Below are 21,491 nucleotides of genomic sequence, written 5' to 3' on the forward strand. Positions count from 1 at the left end.
GCAATGCCTCCGGGGTTCTGTCGATACGAGGACGAGGGCTGAATATAAAGCAATATATTTTGTGATAGACACATGAACAATATCAATAGAAATTACGCTCAATATAATATTGTTTAAAAAAAATCAGGAAGCAAACCCGACCTGGCATTCTGCGTGCTGCAGGCAGAGGCTTCAGTATGACGTTTAGATTTGTGCCATCACTATATGTACATTAGAGGAAATCTGGTTCAGAAGAACGTGTTTTCAGTGCCATTTTTTGAACCTTGTCAGTCGACCCAGCGAAGAAGAAATGCATGCGCCCGGGCATGTGTGTGGCACATGTACATTCAATGAAAGTGGGGCCGGGCCGCCTAAGCTTAACTTTGTTCAAATGACCAACTAGTCACCTCAGTGCAACTTTTGTAAAAAGATGATTTTGTGCATAGTACAATAATACGATCAACACCTTCAGACGGATACGCGATGTACCGTATTTTCTACACTACAAGGCACGCCTAAAGGCATTCAATTTCCCAAAAGCTGACAGTGCGCCCTATAATCCAATGCGCTTTATATTGGGTGTCACAATCTCTTTATATTCCCCCATTGAGTAGTTTCCTTGTTAGTGTTCCGATGCCATCTAGTGGTGATTATTAGCAGGAACCAATTCTAACATAAAAGTGTTCTGCCCGACACTAATTGACGTGCATTTGCCAACACACACTAAAATAGACACCTACTTTGTGAGCTCTGCACAGCCATTATGAAATAAGGACAATACTATAAGCATAGTTAACGATTGACTAAACAAAGGAAGAAGGAGACAAGCAAGACTTCAAAGGATATTTAGCCCCTTGTGGAGGTGAGTCCACAAGGTTTGTGTACCTTTTTGTTGAATCAATTGTCTTCATAACTATTGTCTTTCATTTATTGTTTTGTAATGCCATTTGTATTTATACGTTTGTGTTTGTGACCACTTCTGCAAGGCTTTGCTCTGTATAAATAAAACTGTATCGTATTGTGTTCTCTTTAGCGTAGCACCATCTAGTGCAGAAAGCTGCTTTTACTAGAACGATATTGTGCAGCCACGCACCAGTCTAAGTGTTTGGATTTGGTCGCGAGGGAAGACAAAAGACACGAAACATGAAAAGAAGTAAACAACTTACTGGCAGTCATGCTGAATAAACACGAACTTTATTTGCACCAGACACTGAAGTGTGACCACGGTCGTGCATGACTGTCCAGTGAAAGAAACAATGTTTTGTTTCAGCATTGCATCACTGTTACGAATGACCGCTAAAGATTTGAGATCACATTTTAATTAGGGAATTGATTCTTATGATGAAACATTCGGGGGCAGGAGGGCTGCAGACACAGAGCCATTAAGACTATGGGAGAGTAGTTCAGGACTGTGGAGCGCAATGGCTCGTTTCTTTTTTTTTTTTGTTAATCACATTTTATAGTTTTTTTTTCTTCTTTTCATTGCAGTCCACTCAGGACGCCCACTGCTGAAAGGCTACTTGTCTGAAGTTAACAGAGGGAACAAATGGTGTTGGCTGTTGCAAGCAAGAAGTCATTCCTCGGCATTTGGATGAGCGGTGGCCAATAGTGGTAAATATGGCTCCTTAGGTTTTGACAACCTCTTTCCACTGCTCTGCCAAGCCTGGGGGAGTCATTGGCTTTTAATTGCGTTTTTCACAAAAGTAATGGTCTTTTTGCAGACACAAAATGCCAGCGTGCGGGAGTTGCACGTGTTCTCGAAACTGATTTTCGGAGAGAAACCATGTGGGGAAAAAAATTGGTAAAAGGTGCTGTTACACTTAATACAAGTACGGTAGCGGAAAAGTGACTTTAAACATGCACGTAAAGCAGTGAATTAAAAATGAAAACTCTTATGAACACAACAAAAGACAAAGGAAATCATTCATTCATTCATCTTACGAACCGCTTGATCCTCACTAGGGTGGCAGGGGGTGCTGGAGCCTATCCCAGCTGTCTTCGGGCAGTAGGCGGGGTACACCCCGAATTGGTTGCCAGCCAATCGCAGGGCACACTGAGACACATAACCATGCACATCCACACTCACACCTAGGGACAATTTAGAGTGTCCAATCAGCCTGCCATGCATGTTTTTGGAATGTGGGAGGAAACCGGAGCACCCAGAGAAAACCCACGCAGGCCCGGGGAGAACATGCAAACTCCACACAGGGAGGCCGGAGTTGGAATTTAACCCGGCACCTCTGCACTGTGAAGTCGATGTGCTAACCACTGGACTACCGGGCCACCCCAAAGGAAATCAAAAACAAGAAAAAAAAATGTTGAGAGAGAGACACCCACGCACGCACACACGCTCTCTCTGTCTCTCACGCGCACGCACGCGCACGCGCGCACACACACACACACACACACACACACACACACACACACACACACACGCACACACACACACACACGCACACATACAGACAAACTGTTGAACAAACAGCAGGTTCAGTTCTGTTATGGTGCTGCTTTGCTAAATCTGGCACAGTGGGTTTAAACCTGTGTGGGGTGCAAAGAATTCTCAAGCCTATGAAGGCATTTTGGAGTAAATGTGCTGCCCAGTGACAGAAAGTTGCAGGTCATGGGTCTTGCAACGGGGCGATGACACAATAACTTGGCTAATGAAAATCAAGAATTGCGAATAACAAAACATCTGAAGTGTCCTGATTAAAAAAAGCTATTGGTCCACGAAAGGTTGCAATGTACAGCCTGGAGAAGGCACTCTTCAAACCTGAGGAGGTTGGAGCACTTTGCTCAGGAATAAGTGGGCTGAAAACCACCTGTCAAAACATGCTAAAAGTCTTATCTGACCGTTGGATAAATCATTTGATTGCAGCGCTTCACTGAAAAGGTTGTGCAATAATACATTTTATCCAGGCCATTTCTATCCATTTGTAAGATCATTCAATTAACCCCCCCCCCCAAAGAGAAATAAAAAAAATCAGACTTTTCTTTTTAGATCCAGTGGGTGAAGCTCATATTCACGGTTGGTCTGCTCAATGGTCTGGAAATTACAGTATTTGTGCGTGTATTGTAAATGCTTGAGACTTGTCTGAACCAAGCGTGTGCATTATAGAAAGTTCTCTCAGCAATTAAGCCTGTTCAACAATGGTCACGGGCATCAGCCCCAATTTCCATACATTGGTACAGAACAGTACTTGAATGAATCGCTGTGTGTACACTCTGCACCAACTGAACACACACCTCGATACAACATACCTTGTATGCGATGCAGTTGAGGACCTTCATTGCCAAGTCAGACACTTCAGGAAAAGGGTCTGCAGCCAGGTGTAGGAGCACTCTCCAGATTTGAGTGTAAACACTGTTGAAAGACACTCCTAAAAATAAAAAAAAGGAAACATTTGGGCGGGTGAGTCGAACAGATTGATGGAAGTCATATGGTGCATTAAACTAAACAAGAAAAGATCACATGGACTACACTCCAGTTGTGACCCCATATAACTCCTATCCAAGTTCATTACCGCCGCAGCTAACAATCATAGACTAATCCGCAGTCATGTCATTACCAATCATGCTGCACGCCATAGTCATTTTCGAGTGCTGGAGTTATTGAATGTGTTGAGATGGCAGAGGCAAAATGACCTCCAGTGTTGGGTAATGTACATCATTAATCAAAACACAAGTACACACACGCACGCACGCAAACACGCACACACAAGGCAGTACACCCTCTCATCCACTGAGGATACATTGCTGTGACATCAATTGTAATTGTGAATACAAATGATCAGGGTGGTTTTGTCCATCACAAGCAGTCCCTGTCAGCGGTGCAGAAAAGGGAGCTGGGTTCTTTGACTTTCCTTTTATCATTTCCCCAATCCTTTTTGAGTGCTCATGTTTCCATTTTTACCATTAGATTCACTCGTGGAATTTTGCCAGTGTCTGTGGATTTCTTTCACCCCGGGGAAGCGACAATCTCATTAGGCTTTTTCTTGCTCGAGCATGTTGTGTCAATTGTAGACATACCCCATATTGCTGTTTGTAAACCATTTTGTCGCTAAATCTCTTTTTCTGTGTCAGGATAACAGTTTTCTTTCCTCTCTGCGGCGACTGCGAGGCACTGCAATCAAACCAAACCAAATCCTAATTTGTTGCCCCGTTTTTCTTCTGAATTTATGCTCTCCTTCATCCTCCCAACAAAGCAGATAATTAGGATCCACATCTCTGAACTGGCTTTTTTTCCCCACTGCGTATGCCCCTTTTATTTTGTAAAGAAAACGACAATGAGCCATACACATTCGGCAGCTTCTGAGTGTGTTGTGGCCTTGAATCATACTAATTTTCTTGTGACAGTGGCAAGAAAGGAGAGGGTGATGAAGTGCTGCAGTACACGTTGGGGATTCAATGGGGAAGAGGCGAAAAGCTGTGAAAGAAATGAAAAGGGCTCAAGACGTACAATACAATGAGATGATTTGAGGAGGAAATTGTTCAGGAAAAGAAACAGGAGTCAAAATACTGATGAGGCTTAGGAGAAGGATGTGAAAAACAAAAGGAAGTAAGAGTACTTGTAGCTGCAGAAACATGACAGTGCATTCATATAAAGTACAATTTTATTCCCATTTAAAAGTTATGCCAGGTTTACAGGTCACAAATTACAATTATAAATTCTCTATTAGACCACACAAGGGTGGATATTATTCATTGTCTCGGCCTGAACTGATCCTGGTGCCATGAAGACTTGTGCGGAGTGTAATAGATGTTCTGTTGTAAAGGTATCAACTTTGGGCTCAATTAACCACTGCACGGCTTTTCTTTCTTTTTTTTAAAGAACCTCCCCACGTGTGACGTAGGGCTGCATAAAATACATCACAAATATCATATAGCAATTTAATCTGCGAGACTTGGTAGGCTTCACAGGAGCAGTAAGCAGTGTAAGCAGCACTAAATAATGTCTACGGTGCTCTTTAAATGGAGGAGCATCGTAAATAAATGAGGCAATAGGAGGTGAAGTGTCAAAGAAAGTGTCATCTGAACAGAAAATGTCTTGAGTTAGGTCTATGTGGAGCAGGGTAGCACACTGTTGATGGGATTTCTGTTTTCTCAGAGACATTGATGTTTCCCAGGAGAACCGTCATGACTTAATCTCCTTTGATATGCAGTCACAACCGATTTGACATTTTGGGCATTTAGCGTCGCAGCGATAACCGTGCTCGCCTTGTGTAGACTTTACTGACAGGCATTTATGGATGCCAGATTGAAAATCTTAATCGATGTTATGGGATGATACAATTTGGTGAATGCGTTTATAATTTCCAGGCAACCTTTGAATTTGCTACTCGCTGGCACTTGGCAAAGGTTGCAAGATTAGCAAGAAGATCAACCATCTCACTACTATCAATAAATGTAAATGGTGTCCTCATCACCATTTGCCTTTCGCTTGCATCAGGCTACTGTTGTTGCAATATTTGTAGAGGCAAATTATAGCAAGCAGGCAAAGAAAAACACTGGACGCTTGAAAACTAAATCAATAAATCACGACTGAAACTTGGCTTCGACTCCTACAGACTTTTGTTATCCAGCTTGTTTTCTTGCAGCTCCAGCATTTATGGTTTCAATTTGTTTTAAACGGTCACTGTATAATACACGAGGCTCTTTAGGTTTTGATATATTTTAAGCTTGGTTTGCAGTGTTTAACGATGAGAATGTATGTCGCTAGACTTAAAAAAATAAAAAATCTACAGATTTTCTGCTGCGATGACGTGTAGTAAATACAACAAAGGCATTTTGGGGGTAACTATAGATGACCAGTAGTGGACAAGTGTATGTTTAACCCTTTCAGGGACAGAGGTCACTACAGTGGACAGCTTATCATGTTATCAGGTTACAGGGTGCATGAATGGGTCAAAATGACATCTTAGAAGATTAAGAGGTTGCTGCGTACTGTGAGTGCACTCTAAGGTATGACAGTACAGTACCTCAACATGCAGAGGAGCAGAAATGATGTCCCCCCCCCCCCCCGACTCTGCAACCCCGCTATATCATGTTCTTTTTGAATTTTTACTTATTTTACAGTATACTTACTGTGTTCTCTTTGCATATAGGAGAGACGAGCGACAAACGCCAATGTACTTTTCAGTTGTTTTACAAACACCGGGACAAAACACGTGAGCAAACGCAGGAACTATTGGTGAACACAGCTCAGACAACATGCCGACTCACCGTCATCGCATGCCATCCCGCCAGACCCTGGGCCTCTTAAAGGCACATGCAGTCAAAACACCTACAGTATTTTTTATTGCCAGTCTGTTAGAAGGGGAGCTTCAAGAAGTCAAAATGAGTTTGTTGGGGGACGAGTAAAATTATAAAAACATGTTTTCATTTGGCCTTTTGATATATAATAAGAATAAGAAAACCTTTATTCGTCTCACAATGGAGACATTCCCAATTTACAGCAGCAAAGTTATGAGAACAAGAAAGTAGAATAACAATTTTGTGGATTTTAAACTCTTGGATCTGGAACGGACCCCCCACATTAAACAGAGACTCATATATTCAGATTTAGATGTTAGGCAAAGAAAGTGATGACTTTTTCTTCAGTTACAACAAATGTACAACACAAATACAGTGGTAACTCTACTTACGAACATCTCTTCATACGAAATTTTCAAGTTACGATATTGCCTCTTGTTATGAAATAAATGTCAAGATAAGAAAGGTAAAAATACAGCGTGGGCTGCTACTTACAGCTCCGAGTTTCCTGAACGCAACATACTTATAGCTGCTCTGCCATTGGCTATTACCGGGCATTATCCTGGCATCCCATTGGCTAAGAGGGACCTCTACTGTATATGTCTGTGTGCAGATGGGTAGATATGTGTCGATGCAGCGTCCTCGTCATTCGCCCCTCGGGCCATGAGGTGTTCCGATAGTTTAAGGTAAATGTGAATCACCCAAAAGTGTTCACCGGTCGGCGATCGCTCACTATGCTGATGGTTGTCTTGGACATTTTCAAGGATTGTTAAAACCCGACAAAAGCAAACGTCCTTGAATCGGTTCTTTACAAAACGCTGGGCAAAAACCACTTCTGGGAGAGAACATGAGGGCAAAAAAACGATGAGGACGCAGTTAAAAGATTAATGACCACCGTTTTTATTCTTTGTTTTTTTTACATTATGCACAACTCTCATTTATTGTGCAATGATATAATTGTAACATATTTTGATGCATTTTTATGTTTTAGGAAACATTTATGTCTGAATTTTGGGGGGGCTTGGAACAGATTAGGGCATTTACATGGAAAACGCATCTCTATTTTTACTCAAATTTTCAAGTTAAGAAATCAAAGAAACCAATTAATTTCATAATTAGAGGTAGCACTGTACTGTACCGGCAACATGCGGAGGCTCAGCTGAATCAGGAAGTGTAACAGTTTTACGGTCACCTGAAGTGTAACGGTTTTTCAGTCACCCGCTAGTGGGAGGACGAGTGTTGCTTTGACTTCACTCTGTACCTGGAAAAGAACTTTCAGAGCCTCAGGTGGCTGACAGGGTCGACCCTTGTGCGTCCACTGCTCGCCTGTCCTTTTGACAGCAGCAGACTCTTTTTACAGTCATTCTTTTCTCGGAAGAGCAGATCCTCCCTCGGTCACTGCCCTTGAGTGAGGTGTTCCACCCCTTTCACGAGCAACCCGATGCTTTGCCGCAATAACCAAAGGGCTTCTTAATAAAACATGCAGAGAATCCATACCAAAAGATTGATGATGTTAATTTCATTTCACTCATTACAAAACAGTGCTTGCAGCACTTTATCACCCCCTGTGTTCACCAAGCATAAAGATGTGGAAAATTAGCTGGCTATAATTTCAAAATGAATTAGGATATAAGTGGGGCTTCCCTTTCTTTGTTGGTCTTCTCTGCAAATAACCAACATTAATTCTCTTGCATTCATGTTTGTAATTGGTTGGTAATGTTTAGTGACTTGTGAGTGGCACAGCTGTTACCTATGAGGGAATTGAGTGACGAATACGACGACACCCGTCGCATTTTGTCAATGGTCTCGAAGGAGAGAATGTACTCTTCATTGTCGGGGCTTCCCAGGGTACTGCTGGCGCTACTACTGGTGCTCAGGTTTCCCGGTGAAAAGGCTGCCGGTCCACCTGAATGATAGGTAGGACAAAAATATAGACATCATTCACTTACTCAATTACTTTCACTCATTCATACACATTCAATTCGTCAAAAGAGAGTAAAATCCTCTCCAAGGCTAAAATATTCAGAGATTGAAGTCTTTAAATACAGAGATGATAGACCTCAGGGCAGCAGAGAATGTTCTTGTTTTTAAAATTCGACCCAAGACCCACCTTTATCATCTAGCTCTTACAGAATATTTATCTATTTACTTTTCTTAATTATTCTTAAGCTTTGAACTAAAACAGGGCAACCTTGAGTTATGAATGCCCCTTTTTATGTACAACTTGACTTATGTACAACATTGAAATCATTGAAAATTTACCACCATGTACTATTGCCAACTGTCTTGGCACAGACGAGCGGCTGGATATTTGTTTTAATTCTTCTTGCGGTGCATAATCATCATTGACAATGTGCGTAGCGTGTTGCTGTGATCTGAAAACTAGTGATATACTTCTGCGACTGATAGCATATGTAGTCAGACGGTCCACCTCGGCATTCTTGATCATCCAATCACAAATAACCCTTGCATTTGTGACATCGGAAAAATAATTTCATTTTCATCCCCCCAAAAAATCGGCTGAGAGTGTTTGTTATTTACTAAAATGTAGCTTCTTTTACTTGAAGGCAATGGACGGTTAATGTCGGCATAATCACAGCAAATAGCCAACCGCGCAGGTTGTTGCGAGGCGGAACTTCCACCTACGTACAGTGCATTCATCCAATCACAGATGCCAGAAGTGGCCACATTGAATAAATGCTGAAGCAGGTTCCGTGTTGACAGACACGAACTTTTGTCAAACGTAAATAAGGCGCGAAACAGTGAGAACGGCTGGCAAGCTGCTAAAGGGAGTGTTTATTCAAAGCACCTGTCATAAAGAAAGATTGGTGCTCTTATTCTCGCATTTTGTTAGCAGGCTACGTAAGTGTTGTTTTGATTTTTATTGCACAGACAAATAAGACAGCATTATCTCTTATGTCTTTGTAATGCACTTTGAGTCACTTTGCTGTTGAATTGTGCTCTCCATCTACATTTGTCTTGCCTTGACCAGCATTTGCTAGTGACAGCCCGAGTGAGGCAATCAAACGTGTAAATGATTCAACTGAATTTGAAGTGAATTAATCTTTTAAATGACAATGTGACATCCCACTACTTCTTTCTTTTTTTTTGAACAGAAAAAGGCAAGTTTCCTTGAATTGGTATGCAAAATCAACCAATGAATTAGTGAAGAAACACACATAAGAAACACTTGAATCTGATTATTTCCATGTGACTATGAAGAGAACTTTTTTCCAGTGGAGCAGCTGTCGTCCTCTCTTTTTTTCCCTCCTCTGGTAAAATTAATGAGCAACAACTAGTTATATTGTTTTTTTTAAGTGTTTTATTTCTTTACAGCCTTTACTTGTTTATTGCATATTTATTTTTAAATAAACAGTGGTAAAACAAAAAACAGGTACAACTGAAATTTGAGGGTGAAACAGATTAATTGCATTTCCATAACTTTAAATGGGAAACATTACCTTGATTTATGAACATTTCAGGTTACAAACGGGCTCACGAAACCAAAAAAGTTTGTAACAAAATGTTCCACTGTATTTATTCACTTACTTTTTAGTACTTTTGGTCTTTGATTACTATTCATTTTTATATGGAGCTTAGATTTGAATCTGACATTTATGGGTTTTTTAAATTATTTTAATTAATACAGTTATTAGTCTTATTGATGTTTATCATTTTTCATGTTTTTTTAATTGTTTATTATATTTTAGCAAGAGTCACTTATTTCGCTGTGTTTCTTCAGAGGGCGCCTTTGGCTCCGGCAACTGCGATGTACTGGGGGTTTGATGCTAGCGGTCTGGGTGCAAAGAGCTCCATGAGGTGGTGTTTTCCTCACAAGATGCTCAGTACAGTCTGTTCTTTTCGTCATTTATTCCTTTTGCACCTTTTTTATTTGTTTATTTGCATGTTTGTTTGGGTCCTTGTGGCTGGTGCGATTTTAACAATGTGAAGCACTTTGAGTTACAGTGTTTATATATGGAAAGCGCTCGACAAATAAAGTTTGATGGATTGATTCATATATTTTTTTTTCATTTCTGCACATTGATACCGTTTTTTCTATAGATGCATTTTTCATGATGCAATAAATGTGTAAATTTTCACACAAACATCTTTGTGAAAATTGCACAACTATGGAGGAGAACAGACTTGTTATTGGGGGTGGGGGGGGGGGGGGTTATAAAAACAAGGAAGATGCAACCGAAGGAGGTTTTAATTGGTTCTTCGCAGTTTCTTGTGTCATTCAGTATATTTACAGTGTGGCACAAATGTTTACCTTGACTGAAACAGCGACATTTGTCCGACATTTGGAGGCGGCTGTTTCCACATAAATTCAGGCTGTTTCAAAACAAGTTGACAACAGTTGCAGAAACACCTTCCACCTTGAATTTATATTACTGAGATGAGGCCATTTATCAAGTCTCAAAGCAGTAATCCTTATGGGATGCGATGGATGTGTGAAGACGAGGGTTTAGGACAGGACAGGATGGCTAAGCGTAGGTATTGAATTAAGGAGTAACATGACGTTAATACATGCATGGTGCATTGCGCCACTTGCTAGTGCTCATGTGAGATGGATATACTACAGGCTGGATGCCTTATAGCAGGTGTGTCAAACTCATTTTTGTTGCGGGCCACTTTGGAGTTTACGGCTTCCCTCAGAGGGCCGTTACGGCAGTGAAACAGAATTAATGTTTAATCATCACATAGTATTATTACTTGTACAGAAGAAATTGATGGATTGCTAGTTTTGAAATCAGTCAACTATTTGTTTGTTGTTTGATCTCACACACACACACACACACACACACACACACACACACACACACACACACACACACACACACACACACACATATATCCTCACAAGGGTCGCGGGGGTGCTGCCTATCCCAGCAATCTTTGGGCAGTAGGCGGGGGACACCCTGAACCGGTTGCCAGCCAACCGTAGGGCACACAGAGAGGAACAACCATCCACGCTAACACTCACACCTCGGGACAATTTAAAGTGTAGAACAATATAGCGTAACACACTATAGCTGCAAAGGTGGTCATAGACCAAAGAGCTCCGGAAGTCTCAAGATGACACAAATGTCTCAAAAGTGGCCACACTAGAAAAGCTGCGAAAGCTTTATTTATGCAGTTGCCGGGGCTGTACTTTTTCTTGGTTGTTTTCACGTAAATTCTGTTATTTGATGTAATGATCATTAACTGAACATCTTCACATAATCTACATAACATTGAACAGTCTTTGTTCATTTTCATTCTGCATTTTAGTGTCGGATTTAAGAAAAAGAAAATGTTAAACAATGAAATACAGTATATGTACAGGCAGCTGCTTCACATAAAACAAACAAACAAACAAATAAATAAATAGAACGTTTCCACTAGCATGCTTGCAAAAGATCGGGACCAAGCCAGGTAAGCCAAGCCAGGTAAAAAATGTTGAAGTAATCATACTGTGTGACTCTTCAACAATTTGTACTTTGTAAAAACAGCAAATAAAAATGTCTATAAATTTAAGCCAGCTTCAATCATTTTGTGCAGCAACCATACTTATTCCTTAACATTAGTCTGACTCATAAAAGTGAAATAACTCGGGCCCCCATACACCCTCTCGCCGAAACAATCTGCACACTGAAATGTCGACACAGTGATTGGAAGTGAATGAAAGAACTCTCTGCACTGTGCTTATCGATCATAAATACCGCTGCATACTGGAATGACTACTGTGAGGATGAATGTGAACTTGTGTCAACACTCAGCATCACTGACTGCTCCACTCTGGATTTATGAATGACTGGCAGCATCTGGCAGCAATATACAGAGGACGCGCACTCTAGCTTCAGCTGCTTGAATCCCGCAGCAGTGACACAAATCACAGGGCAAAGAGCTCTTTGCACATGCACCAAAACCTCTCGAGTTTCATAGTACAGTGGGACCTGTGGGTACAGCTGGAGCTTGGATTGTCTTCTATTCTATTACTTTGTAAGCCCATAGATATTCTTCAAACGTGGCTATAAATTGACAAACTGACAAAGTGAGCAAACTATCTTGAAATAACTCTTAACTCTGACCCTCATCACCCAATTAGATTAATTAGAAACTTACATTTTCTCCATGCAGGTCCTTATTAATACTCATTTAGGTTAGGTGGCACGGTAAATGACTGGTTAGCAAGACCATCTCACAGTTCACAGGTTCTGAGTTCGAATCTGGGGTCTGGTCTTCCTTGTGTGGAGTGGGCAGGTTCTCCTTGCGCCTGCGTGAGATTTCTCTGGTTACTCCAGTTTCCTCCCACATTCAAAAAACAAATCTTAGTTTTAATTGAAGACTCTCAATTGTCCCGAGGTGTGAATGTGGTGAATAAGTCTATATTTTCCCTGCAATTGCCCATTTTTGCCTCAAGTCAGCTGGGATAGGCTCCAGCACACCGGCGACCCTAATGTGGAGGAACGGATTCACTGAGGGACACTGATATAGGTTGAACATATTCTGCTTTTCTGTTGACTGCGAACCAGGTTCAAATTTTGCTGCGACCACGTTTGTTTTCAACATGACAAAATGTCCAGTACCATGGACAGCAACAATCTGATCAATCAGACAGTATTTTCTCTTGGGCTGAAATCCTCAATATCTTGATGCGACAATTGAAAATAAAACAGGACAACAGTGTAAGGAAATCTGGATCTGTAGGAGTACAATGGCACCTTTGTTTCACACTGAAATTTGAAGGTGCAATGACAAACGCACTTTTTTCAAATCAAACATTTACCATAAGTGCTTCTTTTTATTCCTCATAGTTACAGTGAAATGATTCCTCAAGTAATTCAAGCTCCTCAATTATAAATAAATAAATGCTAGAGGAATTTTTTTCTGACTTGGGTAACCGTTTATTTGGTGTGCGCTGTTGGGATGACAAGTCAAGCCAGCCGCAACAAGTGGTCTTAATATGCGTAAGGGAAACAAGCGACGAAGGCCGTTTGTACTTTGTAAAAACAGGCAACCAAAATGTCGATAAATTTATGCCAGCTTCAATCATTTTCTGTTTAAGTATATACTGTATTTTCCGCACTATAGGGCGCACCAAATAGTCTTCCATTTTCTTAAAAGCTCACGGCACACCTTAAAATCCGCTGCTCCTTGTGTATGGTCATTATGGTAATATGTCGACCCCAAGATGGCTCCTTGCTGGAGACATGCTTACAATGTTATAACTTGCTGTTGGTTCAGTGAACTGTGTCGCTGCTTTATTAAATACGTTTTTGTTGCAGCTCCGAAAAAAGGCAAGCTGTGGTGTTGTTTTTATTAAAACGCACACTTTATGAATGGTTTTCACAACCTCAACAAATACAGGTCCGCCTTTGTCCGTCTCCATGCCCTCTCTTCTTCCGTTCGACTCGCGAGGCGTTCATGACCACCTCAGAAAAACGTAAATTAACGATTCCTTCAATGAAACTACGAAAATTGAAAATAATGCATCAAAACAGAAAATCAAGCGAAGAAATAACTAAATAAATTCTATAGCCCTATTACAGAATTTATTTGGTGATTTCCTCGTTTGTGAACACAGTACACAGTCCAGTCTCCTCCAATATACTGATCGTTCTGTTGCAGCTACGCTCAAGGAAATGCCAAAATAAATTCTGTCGGGGGGGCTATAGAATTTATTTTGTGATTTTCTGTTTTGATGCATTACAGTATTTTCAATTTTCGTAGTTTCATTGAAGTAATCGTTAATTTACGTTTTTTGGAGGCAGTCATGAACGCCTCTCGAGTCGAAAGGAAGAAGAGAAGGCACGGAGACGGACAAAGAAGTACCTGTAGCTCTATCTAGTGGATGCATTGTAGATTGCGCCTTATAGTCCAGTGCGTGCAATATATGAAAAAAATGACCAAATAGGCCATTGATTGAAGGTGCGCCTCATAATCCAGTGCGCCTTTTAGTGTGGAAAATACGGTACATGAACAAACCATACATGAACATCAATGCCATGGTAGACTTTTATTTTGAAATTGGCGTTCACAGCGTGTGGCAGCATGTGTTTAATAATAATAATAATAATAATAATACATTTTATTTATAAGCGCCTTTCAAGACACCCAAGGACACTTTACAATAACAAAAAACACAAAACAATACGGGTTGAGCAGCGGCAGCCAAAATTGTAATGGATGGTAAGAATAATCGTTGGGGTAGCTAGCTTGACTTGTCTTCCCATTTGGAGGGTGGCCGGAGCCCAGTTTTGATTGTCCTCACATAGCATTATACCACCACAGATTAACACACCATCACAAAATCATGTTCAGTCTCTAATTAAAGGTTCGTTAAAGCTAGTTAAATTTTGCCGTCATTGATTACAATTGTATATGGCCCCAGTCACCGGCATTAGTGGCTCGCAGCAAGTGCCCAATATTGGCTTGACAACAGCCGTTCGACTATTTCTTGATGACAAAATGCACCCAGAAAAACACATTTTGTACATACATTGGGCAATTTGTATTAATAGTCATAGGTCTCCACCTTATAAGATGGTAAATTGTCAACGAAAAAAAGTCACACGTGGATTTTTAAACAACTTATTTACCTTAGATCCAAAGACGCATTTTACCCCCCAGAGTGTCCCAGAACCTTTCTCAGTCACTCTTGTCACATGAGACACATTTGCCCAGGAGCTTCACCACACAACAGTGCAGCCTTTGCAAACATTTTTTAAAAATACTGGGGGACGCATAGACTTATATATAGCTCTGTGCGGGGATGTCGCTCAACGGCCGGACTGTTGTCCATTACCAGCAGTGCTGCGAGTCGGTCGGAAAAACAAACAACAGAGGGGACGGGGAGCACAGTGCAGAGATTGCTGTATTTATGGCACTCACTCTCTATGGTTATTAAACTCAACTCAAGATTCTTTTTTTTTTTTTTTGCCCGCTCGCCGGTACGTATACAAAGTTTTTTTTGGAAAAAAATGTGGAATAACACGTCAGTGTGCACCATGTTTGCTGATTTTGGTCGACCCCTCGCAAATTTTTGCAATGCATTATGGAATTGTTTTTCTTAGAGTCTTCCTCAAATGTCATTATTGTTGGGCAGTTTCTAGACACACGTTATGTCTTGTTGGACCGAACATGGACTTATCTGTGTGCTGAGAATGTTGCCAAAAAAGTGCAATACCTGTACATCAATATTGAGGTGTATTTTTCAGCTCTTAGGTACGTTTACCAAGCTAAACTAAGTGATTACAACCAATCAAGCCACAGATGTAAACTGAATGGAGCCTTCCTTCAACAGGCAAAAATGAAGCTGCGCACTTACCTTTGATGCTGACATAGTTGCAGTTCTAACAGTCCATTTTTAACAAACCAGGCTTATGCTACATGTGCTGTTTTACCTCGAAAAAAATCACGACTGTGGTTCTGACGTCACTTTGCCCAGGACCCACAACCTCAGCAAATGTTTTTAGACAAGAAAATACTGTTTACTGACATGCACAATTTTAATTGAAGAAACACTTTACAATATCTAAAAAAATAAAGCAATTCATTATTAAATGAAATATTTTATTTTCTCTTGTACACATAATTGCTCTCAAACCAAGCAAAAATATACTTTATTCCAAAACGGGATTATTCCATAACATTTGAGTAGGACACTCAAATACTGCCTTAAAATATTTGAGAGTTGCAGCCCTAATTCATCCATTGACTATATTAACAAATCATACCTTAGGCTTAGACTGTAATACTGTTTACTGCCATTATTGTGTTAAAGTAGTCTGTGCAGCCACAAAACATTTGTAAAAGAGAGGATTCTACTCTCGCCTCTCTGGTATCATTTGTTTTAGTTACTCGATTAATGTCGTTAATGTTGTTGTTGCTCCAGCACCAGATTAATTTAAAAACCTCCATCAACTGTAATAGCTTAGCTCTCTTTCTGTCTCTCGAGCTATTTTTCTGCCAGTAATCCGTCACTCCTACCTTCTTCATTGAGGTTGAGGTTCTGCAGGCTTTTGTTCAGGTTACGGGCAGTGGTGACTGCACGAATGTTGGTGTAGGAGTTGACAGATCGGAGACGTGGGATGGCTGGACTGTCCCTCACTGGCGTCAAGTTACCAGGCTCTGGATTTGAGTGAATAAAAAAATAGATAGGAACATTTATTTCTCTTTACAGACAAACAATATTTCAAATTAGTTTTGTAAATAGAAGTAACGTATCACAACAACATAGAGTGAACACTTAAATGTAAGTTAGGGACAGTTTTCTTTCAAGTTACATACTCCACCAACGTTTGCAGCGAGTGCTAAATTGCACTGATGTCAAGAAAAATCTGCTCCCAACCCCTGCTCTGCTCTTTTAGCAATGACCGTAATCCTATTGTGGAGAGAGCATCATACTGAATGTCTAGTAAATGACCTGTGACCTCAAATACCCAGCCACAAATTGTATGAGATGTACGTTCAATTTTTCCAACTTGAGAGAAACCAAATAATCTATCCTTAAAAAGAAAAATACAGCCAGTCCCATTTGGACTCAGCGACCATCAATATTTTGCGGGCAATCTACTAATAAAAAAAAAAAGGGTTTCCGCCGATAAATGCAGTACAGGGCGATAATCGAAGACCTCTGACACAAAGAGTGCTGAGAGAAGACCTTGACAGATGCCTTGCATAAGACAGAGGCTACAATTGGCTTAACATGGTGCTAGATGAAACATCTATCCATTTTCTGATCCGCTTATCCTCACAAGGGTCGTGGGGCGTGGGTAAACCCTGAACTGGTTGCCAGCCAATTGCAGGGCACACAGAGACGAACCATTCGTGCTCATACTCACACCTAGAGACAAGTGAGAGTAAATAACTAACCCATGGTGCATGTTTTTGGAATGTGGGAGGAAATACGATTACCTGGAGAAAACCCACGCAGGCACGGGGAGAACATGCAAACCCCACACTGGAAGGCCGAAACCAAAACTGAACCCTGCACCTCTGCACTGTGAGGGGGAGGTGCTTACCCTTAAATTTTCAACATGCGTCCAGAGCGTGACAAAATCACTGGCTGCCTTAGAAGCAACAATCAAATGATGTCACATACAGAAAATTTAAAGAGCACCACAGCAATAAGACCACTTGCACATCTCCCTGTAAATCTATGTTAACCAGAAAAATTCCGCCTTTAAAAAGATAATGCTCAGTATTGTTTGAGACTGTTGGAGGGGTATTCATTTCACACTATGTTGATTATTGTAGTGCTATTCGGTATCATCCGAATAGCTGTTTCCAATATTTTAACTTAACTTCCAATAAATGAGGCACAAAATACCAGGAACAGCTCCCTGGATGATAGAGAGCAGTTCTACTCAACCACAATAATTAACCGTGAAAGTAACAGTGTTAATCAAAACACACCATGACAATGTTTGCACTTTGCCTCTGTGGTGGTGGTCGATGTAGAGTAAGTATATTTTCATGAATACAGTATACATTTCATACAATCTACTTAGTTGCTTCGATAGTCCATGACAGTTCAACACTGCACAAATCACCAATTGTAAGCATATAAAGTTATCATCGCTCTGAGAGTATAAATCCAAACATTAAAAACAATATCTTGATAATAAAACAATAGCACATTTCTTATACATCTCTTGTATTGGACCTCGCTCAATTGTAACTAATGTTGTGGACGGTTAAATAACAAAACACTTGAGCCCCCCAACTCTAAAGTCAAGCACTGAGTCCAGCCAAACCAAAGCTAATCATCATTAAGTTGCCCGGAAACCACCAAATGGCAAAAGCAAGGTCTTTTTCAAAGTAAGTTTCAATGGGAATAGTACGTAAAAGGAATACAGTGGACTCCCGCTGGTTGCGGGGGATCGAGTCTGGGCCGACCCATGAAAAGCAAAAATCAGCATCTAATTATAAATGCACTGAAATAAATATGTGCATCAATAAATAACCAAAAGCTTTCTGTGAAAAATGAGGGCTGGTTCCCAAACAGCAAATAACCCAAAAGAAAAAAGAAATCTGCAAGCATATAGCCAGTCTCTGTGTGACTGTGCCAAAACCGACCTTGAACGGTGTTACTGGAGGGCGTACCTGAAGTGTTGGCTGGTGATGGCACTGTATAATTTTTCTCCTCCTCCATGAACTGAAGGGCAACAGTACAGAAGTTGCTTTCGTATTGGACCACCAGGTGACTCAATGCTACCACCAACTCCTGCAAAAAATAAATATAAAATACCATATATAAACGTACATACGGTTTAAACATATTGATGATTTTCACCAGACACAAGATGGATCACAGAGGATTGTGTAATGCGCCGAGGGCCTGAAGAAAGAAGGAAGAAAGTAAGACGAAAAAGATAAGAAATAGAAATAGCAGACACTACATTGCTTGTTCACTCACTGAAAGAGATTGCGTGGGCAGTTATCAGTAGCTGGAAAAATGGTGGACATTGTATTTAAAAGATGATTTTGCACTTTAAGTAGTCCTGATAGTTTTCACCACAAAATATTTGGGAAATCACTGCAAATGCAAAATGAACTCAATTTCTCGAGCATTTTCAAAAACAACTTTATCTGAAACGAAGCGCTGTGCATAAATCGAACAAAAAAACAATTCAACACATTTTCACCCGAACGTCAACCCGCACTGAGACAGTGGAGAGGGACAAGGGCAGCAGGGCGAACGAAATGTTTGTACTGTAGGTCTAATTGCATTGTTTTAGTCCAATGTGACATGCATCTGGATTTTTTGTCATGTCAATGTAAACAGTATAATTTAGATTTTTCCAATGTGACCCAGGCCTCCTTCGTACGTTGATGTACATCGGCTATTGTATGTATCTAATGCAGGGAAGTGGAGGGAATTTCTCCATTGCGAGACTAATAAAGGATTTTTCATCTTATCTTATCTGTCCTATATGTCACTAAAGCTAACAAACGTAAATTGTTCACCAAAAATGTCGCAGTGAAAAGCAATGGGTGATGGCAGAAAACCTTCAAATGTGAGGTTTCTCTCTCTGCGGCCCGGCATCAAGTGGCCTGTGGATTGTTGCTTGGGGAGCACTGCTCTAACTAACAACGCGACAATCGGACGCCATCTTGGGGGGGGGAGCATGGAATGAGCACTTCACTGGCCTGTAAAATCCTTCGTAACAAATAAATGCAGGGAAAAAAACCCCATTGGTTTACGAAAGCACACGACCATTTCAGTCAGGTTTTGAGAGCAAGAGAAGACATTTTAACCGTTACGGTAATAGTAGGGGTGTTCACACGGGACACATTTGCATCGGTGCTGCACCGACGTATTTTGTTGCGATATATCTTACACCGGTGTAAATTTTGTGGAGCGTTCACACGTAAAAAGCTGCTTACTAAAGAGAAGCGCCTTAACCCCGGTGCAGCCCCACTTGCGTTCACACGGCAGTTTCTGCGGCCGTGCAATACGATAGTAATACGGAAATAAACCGTGCAAGCGTAAAGTGCACTCCCTATTCTCCGCCTTGTTTGTGACATATCGCAAAACCATGGTTTATACTTCTCCAGACAAATCAGCGCTGCGGTCTATCAGACACCATAAAAGGATGAGAGAGAGAAAGGAAAGATGACTTAAGTACAACAGAGCACGGAAGCAACGCATTCAATACCCATATGTACCCGGTAATCAACTCTTCTCACGCGTCGTAGCGAGTATAGCCCAGTAGCGTTCACACGTCCAATTTTATATCGCGCTGCCCCGCTAACGAGCATTTACTCCGGAGTAAATTTTTAAACCACCTCCTTGAGCAGGGTTAAATTTGCTCCGGTTTAAGCGGTTTTCAGGGGCTACACAGGTATAACTTTGTCCGTGTGAACGCTCTACGGGGGTAGCCCCGGTGCTGCACCGGAGTAGAAGTTGTGGTGTGAACACCCCCTTTGACACTTTTAAGGCTTAGAGAACCCCTCGGACTTTTGGTCTGTACAAGATTTTTGGTAGGTATTTTGCATTGAACACTTTTTTTTTCAGTTAACCAGAGGATTTCCCATGTAGCAGACAAAACCAAAGGGTTAATGAGGTATGTTGAAAATCAATTAAGTTGTTTCACTCCAATTTTTGGGGGGTTTTGAGTAACTATTGGAAATATTACACAAAATGTTCCCCAGAAAGGCATTTTTTTCCCTCACCAGACACAAAAATAAATAAATAAATATCCAGGACCCATCATCCAATTTTAAAATTCTAGCTGAGTTCTGCTCAGGTTAAATGGTAAATAGGCTGTCACTTTTCAACCACTTTGACATGGTTTGAGGTCTATGTGGGCACACGTGTATGCGTGTGTGTGCGTGTATGCGTGTCTGCGTGTGTGTAGAGCGACCTTGCGAACTACAGGACTGCCATCGTTGATGAGCTGGGCAAGCATCATGGCCACATTGTGGTCGATGGTGGTGGAGTGGTCCGTCCTCTCCGCAGAGTTTCCCACAAATGTACCGAGAGCAAAGACAGCGGCACATCTCACCTGGAGCGACACAATTATTGATTCACAGCCTTCAACTCACACTCTCGTTTAGCTTTGCTTCAGGGCCTCTGTAACCTGTTAATATTTGAAACAGCATGATAAAGCCTTTTCGAGGCAATTGCTGTGCCCAGTGCACAGAAAACCAAAATACATACTAGCCCAGAATACGGTTTTACAGCCAATTATAGTAGCTGGACTTTCCATTTCGATGATATCACGATAAAAAATGCTGGAGAATAACATTTATGGGTGCCACTTTTCAGGAATGAACCAAATGACTTTCTCTCTTATCTTTCTTTATTTATTGGATGCCTTCTCCACATTTCTTGTTCTGTGAGTGGCATTTGCTGGGAATGAGGCTACAAACAATAGTTAATAATTTGACTATATTGTTTGTTATGGTGGCGGCCCGGTAGTCGAGTGGTGAGCACGTCGACTTCACAGTGCGGAGGTACCGGGTTCAATTCCAGCTCCGGCCTTCCTGTGTGGAGTTTGCATGTTCTCCCCGGGCTTGCGTGGGTTTTCTACGGGTCCTCCGGTTTCCTCCCACATTCCAAAAACATGCATGGCAGGCTGATTGAACACTCCAAATTGTCCCGGGGTGTGAGTGTGAGCGCAGATGGTTGTTTGTCTCTGTGTGCCCTGCGATTGGCTGGCAACCGGTTCAGGGTGTCCCCCTGCCTACTGCCCGAAGACAGCTGGGAGAGGCTCCAGCACCCCCCGCGACCCTAGTGAGGTTAAAGCGGGTCAGAATATGAATGA

At 41.2% G+C, this 21,491-nt stretch overlaps 1 protein-coding gene across 2 annotated transcripts in view; it reads right to left on the reverse strand.

Moving 5' to 3' along the window:
* The window catches only part of rptor (regulatory associated protein of MTOR, complex 1), a 163,999-nt gene that overhangs the window by 54,997 nt on the left and 87,511 nt on the right, over positions 1–21,491 (reverse strand). For both annotated transcript variants that reach the window (XM_086120522.1, XM_086120521.1), the window contains exons 18-22: positions 20,589–20,729; positions 18,325–18,445; positions 16,207–16,347; positions 7,982–8,137; positions 3,241–3,359 (exon numbers count right to left, since the gene is read on the reverse strand). In XM_086120522.1, the coding sequence (XP_085976648.1) occupies positions 3,241–3,359; positions 7,982–8,137; positions 16,207–16,347; positions 18,325–18,445; positions 20,589–20,729 (678 nt within the window). The remainder of the gene's footprint in view (positions 1–3,240; positions 3,360–7,981; positions 8,138–16,206; positions 16,348–18,324; positions 18,446–20,588; positions 20,730–21,491) is intronic.

The sequence above is a fragment of the Hippocampus guttulatus genome, chromosome 9 (assembly GCF_054856545.1).
Source record: "Hippocampus guttulatus isolate MCC_2025c chromosome 9, RoL_Hgut_1.0, whole genome shotgun sequence".
NCBI lineage: Eukaryota > Metazoa > Chordata > Actinopteri > Syngnathiformes > Syngnathidae > Hippocampus > Hippocampus guttulatus.